This window comes from Pseudoliparis swirei, chromosome 24, assembly GCF_029220125.1.
Source record: "Pseudoliparis swirei isolate HS2019 ecotype Mariana Trench chromosome 24, NWPU_hadal_v1, whole genome shotgun sequence".
In the NCBI taxonomy this organism is placed as follows: Eukaryota; Metazoa; Chordata; class Actinopteri; order Perciformes; family Liparidae; genus Pseudoliparis; species Pseudoliparis swirei.
Genome location: NC_079411.1, coordinates 18,437,351 through 18,447,141, shown reverse-complemented (window position 1 = coordinate 18,447,141; position 9,791 = coordinate 18,437,351). Strand labels below are relative to the sequence as shown.

At 42.6% G+C, this 9,791-nt stretch overlaps 2 protein-coding genes across 8 annotated transcripts in view; both read right to left on the bottom strand.

Moving 5' to 3' along the window:
• Window positions 1-2,031: 2,031 nt before the first annotated feature.
• On the bottom strand, window positions 2,032-6,546 carry LOC130189859 (uncharacterized). 2 transcript variants are annotated; one of them, XM_056408850.1, is made up of 4 exons: window positions 6,287-6,546; window positions 4,543-4,978; window positions 3,907-4,040; window positions 2,032-3,023 (listed from the first exon to the last, which is right to left on the bottom strand). In XM_056408850.1, the coding sequence occupies exons 2-4, from the start codon at window positions 4,968-4,970 to the stop codon at window positions 2,848-2,850; spliced, it is 738 nt and encodes a 245-aa protein (XP_056264825.1). In that variant the 5' UTR covers window positions 4,971-4,978; window positions 6,287-6,546; the 3' UTR covers window positions 2,032-2,847. The 2 variants fall into 2 exon arrangements, with proteins under 2 accessions (XP_056264825.1, XP_056264826.1); XM_056408851.1 differs by lacking the exon at window positions 6,287-6,546 and having other exon boundaries at window positions 4,543-5,117.
• Window positions 6,547-7,335: 789 nt separating this feature from the next.
• rab11fip4b (RAB11 family interacting protein 4 (class II) b) overlaps window positions 7,336-9,791 on the bottom strand; it is a 56,982-nt gene continuing 54,526 nt past the window's right edge. For all 6 annotated transcript variants that reach the window (XM_056408834.1, XM_056408835.1, XM_056408837.1 and 3 more), the window contains one exon: window positions 7,336-9,759. In XM_056408834.1, the coding sequence (XP_056264809.1) occupies window positions 9,640-9,759 (120 nt within the window). In that variant the 3' untranslated portion in view covers window positions 7,336-9,639. The remainder of the gene's footprint in view (window positions 9,760-9,791) is intronic.

The window sequence follows — 9,791 nt, the reverse complement described above, 5'->3', positions numbered from 1 at the left end:
TGACCCCAGCAATTAAAACCTCCAGAAAATTATTAGAATTAATATTGTTTCCCAAGTTTAAGTGTGAGGTACTTTATGTTTGTTTGTTGACTACCTAAATAGCCCTTTAAATATATAAAAAAGTTGATATTTATTATATGTTTGACAGTGAAAAACAGCCTGGGGTCAAATTGAGCCCAAAGAACACCGACATTAAACATTGAATGGGGTCAAATTGACCCTAAAGGTAACAGGAGGGTTAAACACATTCATAACAAATACTATTTGGACATGAGACAATACTTGTTGGTTGGTTCAATTCCTTGTTGGTTTTGCTCCCAGACACGGTGTGTGTTTACATCAAGAGAAGAGTCGACCTTCAGCTACCAGGTGTGCAGTGGGCAGAGTGTCTGGCTGCAGCCCCCACCTGGACGCACAGGAAGGACCAATCGGTTTAGGACAGCGGGTTTAGAAAGAACGCTGATAAATGAGTGTCCAGTGCACCGCAGCGTGTTTGCGTCGGTTAGCCGCCGGAGATTAAACTGACCACAGCCCCCCCCCCCCCTCCTTCTTTCCTCCTCCTGGGTGTCTTCCTGTGCCAGGCTAACAAACCATTATGCTGGCAGATCAATCAAGACGCTGAATGCTAAATGACTGACCCGCTGGAACCAGATGAAATAACTGGTGCTCTGAGAAATGTGGCACTAAAAAAAAGAAAGAAAGAAATAATAAATAAATAAAAAGGCCTGGAGCTAATCTCCCGTAGTCCTCTCAGGAGGCGGGAAATGTAATTTATCGCCAAATGTGCTCATGAAGAAGCAGTGAGTTGAACTTGACCCTTACAGTAACTGCAGAGTGGACGTGGGAGGGAAAGCAGTCTGAGAATGTGTCCGAACGCAGGATGTGGAGAAACGGGTCCATTGAGACATATAAAGGACCTTCACCACTCACCAGGATCACAACACGCCATTTCTGAACCCTGCAAATGTGACGAAATCATAAGGCAAGACATCTACTGCAGCAATTTGAGAGGACTTTTTGTTTTTGTTTAAATGACGCCGCTTTAGACCTGTGAACGTGAAGCATCCTCTCACAAAAGCTACACGTGAGAGGATGGGAGCTACTGCAATGACAATGAATAACAGATGGGGTTCGAGAAGAGAATCTGAGGGGAACTTTAAATGCACTTTTTCCTTTTTTGTATTTGGAGTGAAAAGTATTTAAAAACTAAAAACAGTTCACATGGATGTGAAAACAGCATCGGTGGAACTACGAGGCTTTGGCTTTGAGAGAGAGAGTTCTTCTTGCTCACAAATGTTTATTAAAATGTCTTAAGATCAAACAAATAGCACATGTGAATTCTGCTGCGGAGTGGTTGTTTTCACTTTAGGGCGAGCCAACTTCGCAAAGAGGGATCATTGGCGGGATGACTTAAAGACGCCGTTGGGAGGAACTCACGCGCCACACAGACAAAAGACGGTCGTTCCGTCATCCGTTTTGTAAACCGCCTCTCGAGCAGTTCAGCAGGGCTTCAACGCAAAGTGCTCACTCCCCATCCTCAGTGTCTGCTAACACTAGAAAGCGGGACGTCATCTCCACACCGGCCCATCATCACTCCTCCACAGTTGCCCCTCACATCAACAATGAGCGTGGCATAAATGGCGGGGGAACATCACAAGCTGCTTCATCTCTTTGAGAGTTAATGATCTGATGCCGTATACTTTTTAAGGAAACAATACAAAATAAACCCCGGCGCTCGACTTCAGAATCCAACTACAATCTCATCAGCGCTCACGACTGGAGATTATGACCTCAATCTATTATTGACATGGCGCCTGTGGACATGAATGATTTAAAGCTATTCGATGACAATAATCAGTTGAGCAACAGTTGCCTGCAACGCCAACTTCAGCTTCCGAAAGAAAACAAAAACGGGGGTTTGAACAACGGTGCGTGCGAGTGGGTGCTCGTCTCTCCCAAATCCTTGGGAATGAACCCAATGAACTCCCAGAAGCTGTGTGGGATAATTTAGAGGAAGCTTTAATCTCACAGCAGCCCTCCCATCTAGTGGCCAAAAGCGGTCATTGCTTCTCAAATCTCCCATCGAATATGAAGCAGTGGGATTTGAACTGGGCAACGTTGTGACCAGCGGAGGTAAACATGCACGCTTTGACCACAAGATAGGTAGAAGAGGATTTGATTTATTGCAGTCGTGAAAAATTAAAGTCTGAAAGGGCAGACCATAATTCTAAACTCAAATTGGCTCTGCCCAAATTAAAATGGTTGCTTCACGTACTTGTTGCGAACATGCAAATTGGATAAACACAATTAATTACCAACTATGAAAACGGTGTTCCTACTTCAGGCATTTTAAAACACAGGAATAACATGGACATAAAAAACATTGCTTCCTTTCTTGGAATTCTCGCAGAAAATGATGAAGATAAGGAAAGAAGGGTAAATGCATGACCCTTTCAGTAACAACAGTCACTGAAGTGGTACAACAGAAAAGTCTGCCAGTTTATCTAAAATCATTCTTTAAGATCACAAAAGTTAACTAAATTAATATGGTGCGATATAAAATATAAATATAAAACCAAAGCTACGATAAGAAAAAAATACCTGAATGCAACCGAAGAACTAAAATAGCAATATAATTAGATTTTGAAGCTTTGTATAGATGATAACCTAAGAGAAAATGGAATATTCGCCCACTAATGTTTTAGATGAGGAGAAATGGGACAGCTGCTGACCAAACAGGATCCTACAAATCCGTACAATGCCAACGCCGGCAAACTAGATACACAGCAGAACTCGTCGGCGGCTCTTTTTGGTCGACCAGTCCTCTCACGCAGCAACACGTCTGGCTTACTCGTCAGCGTCTGCGTACTGGTCTTGCTCCGCGGAGACGTTGTGGCAGCTCCAGCGGACGGGGCATCGGTGGTGCACGGCCGGGTTGTAACTGTCGGTCACCGGCAGGTCGACTGCGTCCCTTTGCTGAAGCGTCAAATCCCGAAAAGACAAATGGATCACATCCTGTGGCCCTGGAGCAGGGCACAGAAAACCAACGTGAGGAGAAAGTAGCGAGACAAACCTTGAAAAAACGTCAGGGGAAATTGTTACATACATTTCTTAGTTTTGGTTTTGAAAGGAAGTCAGCTTTTGTAAATGGAGCCCAAAACATTGGACAACGGTTCACCCACACAGACAACCGAAAGGGTAAAAACAGACAAAGATCTCTCTGAGCAACAGTTCAATAAGAGCAGAAGACATAGAAGAGAAAACTGGAAGCTTAGCTTCTCAGCAGTGTGCAGATTCAAAATAGGGACAACTTCCTGTTCCAGTGTAAAGTCAAACAATGCCACCTCGAGCAAGAGCAAATACACACAGACGGGTTGCTAAAGCAAAGCAACGTCCCAGAAAAATAGAAAGTTAGCATGACTTGAATTGGATGACAGAATTAAACTTTTAAATCTGACCAATGAGGAGACAAAGACAAACGACTACCCATAATACTTAGATCCCACATGCATGCCACTGTGGCTCAACGTTGATCTGGGCTCACTTACGCTTGCCTGGACTGGAAAACACATGAAAAATGAAAAGGTATAGTGTTCTAAAATGATTCTCTCTGGGCATGTAACACTGAGGGAACACCAACTTAACAGAAGTGTTAATCATTTAATTATTCTTCTTCTTTTCGGGGCAAACTATTTGAAATGTATATTTGGTGGATTATAATGTTTTAGTCTCAATGTCATTATTGAAGGAAAGAAAAATACGTATCAGTTTTACAGGTGACTGCTTGTGTATATATACACTTAACTAGTGTATGTATGCATCACAGGCATTTAGTGACATCAGCATATGGTATACGTACAGTGCTGTGGAGGAAGAAGTCAGAATATTTAGATGTTTTTTCTTTACCGTAGGGTTGGATGTTGTCACAGTTATTTTCCGAGTGGGTCAGCGTGACCTCCTGGATCTCATTTTCCCAGTCCTCCTCCTCCTGCGGTGGCATCAGTGGGAGTGGAGGGTTCTTTGTACTGGTTGCCATGTTTCTAGAAAAATTGGAAGATTGAATACGTGGCAATTTCTTCTTTGCAAAAGACACCGATCTTTCACCAATTTGTGAAATTTTCTGATGCTGTGTACACGCACGCGCAGTAGAGATGTCTATTCTATATATACAAATACAACTATCTGGCCCTTAGCCTCAAAGAAGCAAAACAATACATTCAAAAAATGTAACCCGAGATAATCCACGAACCTTGTTATGAACAGTTTCATAAAATATTGGAGGGACGGCGGACAGCTCTACAGAAGATAAAACTAGATAGATAAAGAACACTACGGCTAATACGGAAAATGTGTGTTTTTAATTTTGGGGTGAACTGTCCCTTTAAGTAAGTAGAAATCCTAAATTTTTAAATCACTTGTCTGATGGAACAAAAAGATCTCCATTTGAACTGATCCAATTCGTTACACCAGCACTACTTCAAGTTATACTGGGGAGAATCGACTGGCAGGTGTGAGATGAATACAAAAAGGTCGGCGGCGCACCTCTTCTCACGCCTGAACGTCCTCCTTCTCCACTGGTTCTTGGCCGTTGCTGACGGGATGATTTGTGGTGCCATTTGTTCCGAATTCCAGGCCGAGGCGGCAACGTGTCGACCGGCGGGCCCCTTCCCCGAAATACCACGGGGATTGCCAGCTGAAGCGATGCCTCCCTGTTTCCCGTGTGTGCTCGGGGGCGCTGCCTTTGCGCTCTTGGCCTTGTACCAGTGGTCGACGTCACCGTTGACCACGCACGGGCGTTCGGCGCCATTCCCCGTGCCGGCCGGCTCGCTCTCGGTGGCAGCGGCTGGCCAGCCGTTGTGCGTGACGGCTCCATTCACCAAACCTGTGAATGGGACCCGATAGTTGTCTCTCCGGCTGCTGTGACGCGTTCCTCCTCTTCTACCGTCATAGTTCAAACCGTTATGAGGCATCACGTCACCTGTAATGTATAAACAGAGCGTTTGATGCAAGCTCAAAGAATGACAAGATATATATACAAACAATATTTTAGATATCTGTGAAAATATCACATTTGGTAACTATTGGAACTTCTTTACATTCATGGTCTCCAGAGCATGAATCCTAATTACTTTGGTGATCCCATGACCCCCGAAAAATTACAAAATAATAAAACCAGTATCCGTAGCTTTGACTTGCACTCTTAGTTTTTTTAATATGTTGCGAAATGCACTCGTGTGCAATTTGCCATTCTTTACAAATACTTAAAATTACTCAAATTTGCACGGTTTTGGATGGCCTTGAACAGTTTTTGTCAATAGACAAGAGAAGTGGGAGGATTAATGTGGGAAGTCCGCAGGTTATGGAAGCAAAAGGTCTGAACATGAAGCTTTGAAGGCTTGCACTTAAGAATATCCTCAAGGCTTTAATGTTTCATGAATGTTGGATTTTTATTTATTTGATTTTTTACAGCTTTTGCTAACGTTCAACCTCAATTGATAAAAATACATATATCCAAATCTATATATCCATATCTATATATGCACATACATATATATATATATACACACACATATACATACATATACACACATATATACACACACATATATATATATATACACACACACACACATATATATATATATATGTTTCTGTGTGAGTTATGTGTTTATGTTGATACATTGATATATAATTGTAGTCAGCTGCATTACTTTTTTATTAATCCCCCTAAATTAACCTACTCTAACAGGTATTGATTTGATCCTAAATAAAGTGGATCTATGTATTTATATTGTTTCTCTACTGGTCCCTCTCACTGTGCTGGATTTACTTTCGTGATGCCTTGACAAGAAAACAGTTTGATAAAAATCTAGCAAATACACTCGACGACCTTTAACGTCTCGCTGCTCGGAAGACGTGAATTTGATTGCAACATCATCGTTTGAAACGGTTCGTCAAACTATTTGAGAAGAACTTTTGCAACATGTCCGAAAGAAGAAAGACAAACATTAAAAGGTTTAATTAGTAAGTTAATCACGTGACTTTGTCTCGTGCCGGTTGACCTGTAGCGCGCTAACGGCCCTCACGGGCTAGCTGAGCTAGCGTTAGCCGAGCCTGGTGGTTGACCCCGTTGCTTGTGGGCCTACACGTCTGAACAATGGAGAAAACAACAATCCAGATAACACAACACAGACACGGGAACCTCCCAACTAATCTGTTAATGGTAACCCAATCCCATCATTGACCTCTAGCGTGAAACCGAAATGACCTAGTTAGCTACCCTTACCTGTCCTGGCGCCTCAAGGTGTGGGACTGGGACGAGGGAGACCACACGCCGATAAGTGGCTCCAGAAAAACTATGTAGTTTGCAGAGTTGGGTTTGTTTAGACATTTAAAAAACGTTTAAAAGAGCAACCAATCGTCTGCTTCATCAAATCCATCAACCCCTGTGGGCCGAAACGGTTATTCAGTGAGTTTGTTGGTTTGTTCCGGATAGTTTTCTTATTTCTTGGACGTTAATGATCGAACAGTGACCCCTTGCGGCAAAGAAAGGAACTTCTCACACAATGCATGGAGAATTAATTATATAAATATTTAGAGAAAAAAATGTGTAAAAATGTACACATGATGCTGTAAAGGAAAACAAATGATGTACATTTAACACACACACATTATGTATATATACATAAACATATATATATACATATAAAAACAATATATATATATATATGCACATAAAATAATATAACCCTTTATTAGTCCCGCAGTGGGGACATTTACAGGATTAGAGCAGCAAAGGGGTAAAGTACAGTATATATATATGTGTGTATTGTTTTCCTTTACAGCAGCATCATGTGTGAAGTAGCAAGCAAGCTAAAACAATGTTTCTTCTGTTTTCCTAATAAATAGACTGGGAATAAACAGCGTTTGATATCAAATAACAATTTTAGACTTAGCTGAGACTAGGCCTCCTGTTCAAATGATGGTAATCTTCATGCATACCCCCCAGCGGTCCCATTTTGGGGCAAGAGACCCTTTCCCGATTCCAGGTTTGGTGTGGAGGAACTCGACTGGCCTGTACAGTGAACTTGAGTGCAACTGAAAAGCCCTCCCAGTACAGTGCAGGCTGTACTTTGTTCTGCTGTTCACATGTGTGTTTTTCGGGCCAAACATTATAGATACCAAGATTAACTCACCCCTCACTCAACTCCAGTCGTGTGAGTCCACTGCTTCTTCGAATGTTTAAACGTAACTCTGATGCAACCGGCTTTCAATAAACAGTGAATGTTAATTCTGAGATCAGCGATGTGCCTGGATAAGAATGGGTTATCTTAGTCAGCGGAAATATTTTTTATTTACAGCTCAGGATGTACAACACAATTAGCAGCATAGAACAAGTGATATCTTCTTTTAGAAATATCACAAATGGAAATGAGGAGACATGAACGTAATTTAAAACAAGACATTTTTGAGACAGCCTCACTGCCAAAGCCATTTTAATTGCTGTTTATAGCGACTACATCGAATAAGATAGTCCTAATAATTAAAAATGTAAGAGCTACCTAAAATGGGTTTGTGACAAATTGTACAGCTCTTCTTTTTTTCCTCTAGAGCAGCTCGAAAGGAAAAGATGTGTGAAGCGTGTGAAGACACAAATCAGGCGGTATTGGTAAATAAGTTAATATTGCTCATATTTCTCACCATTTAGTTTAAGTTAGGAAGACAGTTTACAACCATATAAAAGCAATTTTAAAGCAGTTTGAAAAGCAATGGACTTACCGTGAACTGAAACATTAAATCCCTGACTGCATTTTAAAAAATCATCACATTGACAAAATATTCCCAAAACGCTAACCTGGCCTGCGTGCCACACAAAGAATTGTGCTATACCGCTTTAATAATAGGAAACCTAAAAAGATAAAACTGTAGAAAATAGTTTTTGTAGTATCAATCTGAAAAAAGAGTGGTGAGTGGCACATGAATACAAAGTATCACGATTTAATTACAACATTTACAAGTCAAGGAAATATGTCGGACGTAGACATATAACGTACCCTCGGAAAACTATGTGAATCTATCGCGATGTCGTCTCGAAAAAATTTCCTTAAAAAAAGGCACCGACAGAAGAAAGGGTGAATCATGCAGAAGGAAACAAAGAAGTTGTTTGTTTGTTTTTGTGCAAGGAAGCAAAACTTAAGTTTGGAGTAATTACATAATACAGCAGAATGTAATCGTTTCCCTTCCCCTGAACAACGCCGTCCTCATTACAGTACCCAATACTGTACATGTGTGTTCCAACGTACCGCAGAACAATTACAGCGATTCAGGGGGGAAATATCCAGTTATACATTCATGATATTTATAGTATAAAGAGTTTCAGGGGGATTTAAAAAACAATCTCTAACCTGTAGGCTTCAACGAAATCGCCAATTCCAGTTTGTGTGTTCCACAAAGTGAGTCTCCTGTGCTGCTCACGTACAATATCTGAGTTGATTTCGCCGAGCGTAGGGAGTTGGCTCGGCCACCAGTCACCACACCCCGTACATTCATATCTGTACATTTCTGTGCAACGTCATCGGGTCCACTTCTAGCAACGATGTACTTTATTTTATTTTCCCTCCCAAGCCGACACACTGCTGGCAAACGGCAGCAATGGAAGTCACATCTTAAAGACACTCCTCGGTCGCAGCTTAAAGTGATGATCATCTGAACCGACTCAGGGCCACTTCTCTGTGATTCACTATCGGACTGATTGACACCGCAAGCTCACTGGAAGACATGTTCTCAAGAATTAACGGATACAAAATTCACCTTCTCTCAACCATCACCGACTTCACTTAAACCCTCCTTTCGCTTTGCCCGCCGTCGAACGCCCCACGTCTTCTGCTCCCCTCTCTTTGTTTTCTCTCTCTGACCACCTTTGACACTTTTCTCTAGCCTCTCTAAGAATGCTCCGGGTCCAAAAGATATAACAACACGCATTCTCCAGAGAACGCCTGCGTGACAGGGGAGAAGAGAGGAGGCCGTTTACAGATCAGGTGACACTGGACTGGTCGGCCTTCGTGCCTCTTGAGGGTTCTGGTTTCACTGCATTTCTCGAAAACATCATATCAAATATATTAGCCGCCTGTGGATAAGACAGCTAACACTACACCAGGATACAGGTTTGTTACATTGTTCCAGTTGTTGTGCCGAGGTACACGTGTCCAGAGCACGACATCGTGGCATGTCACATCCTCCTCAGAGAGTGTTTCGCGAAGTGGAGAAATCACCTGCTTTGTCAAATGAGATCAGAAGTTGTTTACAGTGACTTCAGTTCACAGCATAAGACAGCGGATCAAAAACAGAGCGGGCTGGAAGAGTCACAGTGGTATGACCTGCAGTCCGGGAGCGATTCCTAGTTGAGACATAGAAACTCGCTTTAGTTCAGTGCAGAATTCCGTCCTGGAGGTTCTCTTCCCGCCACCGGGAGCCGGTGGCGACGCGTGTGTATTCATTCGTTCCAGTTGCCTCGGACCGGCTCTGGCTCCCTCTGCTCTCCTGCACAGGTTCCTGACCCGGGTCGCAGGTTCTGCTCAAACAACTGGAAAGATCCCCGGCCCCCAGAGATCTGGAACAATCCTCTCAGTTGAGTCACTGCTATTCGCCCTTGATCTCCAGGATGGAGGGGTTGTGGTCCAGGATGGACAGGATGATTTTGTCCATGTACTGTCGCAGGCGTATGTTGATTTCCTCCTGCTCCTTCAGGGCCTCCATCAACTGCAGAGAGAGACGTTTGTTCAATACGTTTT

Bases quoted from the DNA above. Each gene is read 5' to 3' on its own strand.
- LOC130189859 (XM_056408850.1), bottom strand. From the start codon at position 4,970: ATGCCTCATAACGGTTTGAACTATGACGGTAGAAGAGGAGGAACGCGT. The intron at 4,041-4,542 runs GTGCGCCGCCGA...CAATTTTTCTAG, and splicing joins ACGTTCAGGCGTGAGAAGAG to AAACATGGCAACCAGTACAA. The intron at 3,024-3,906 runs GTAAAGAAAAAA...GCCCTGCTCCAG, and splicing joins TGACAACATCCAACCCTACG to GGCCACAGGATGTGATCCAT.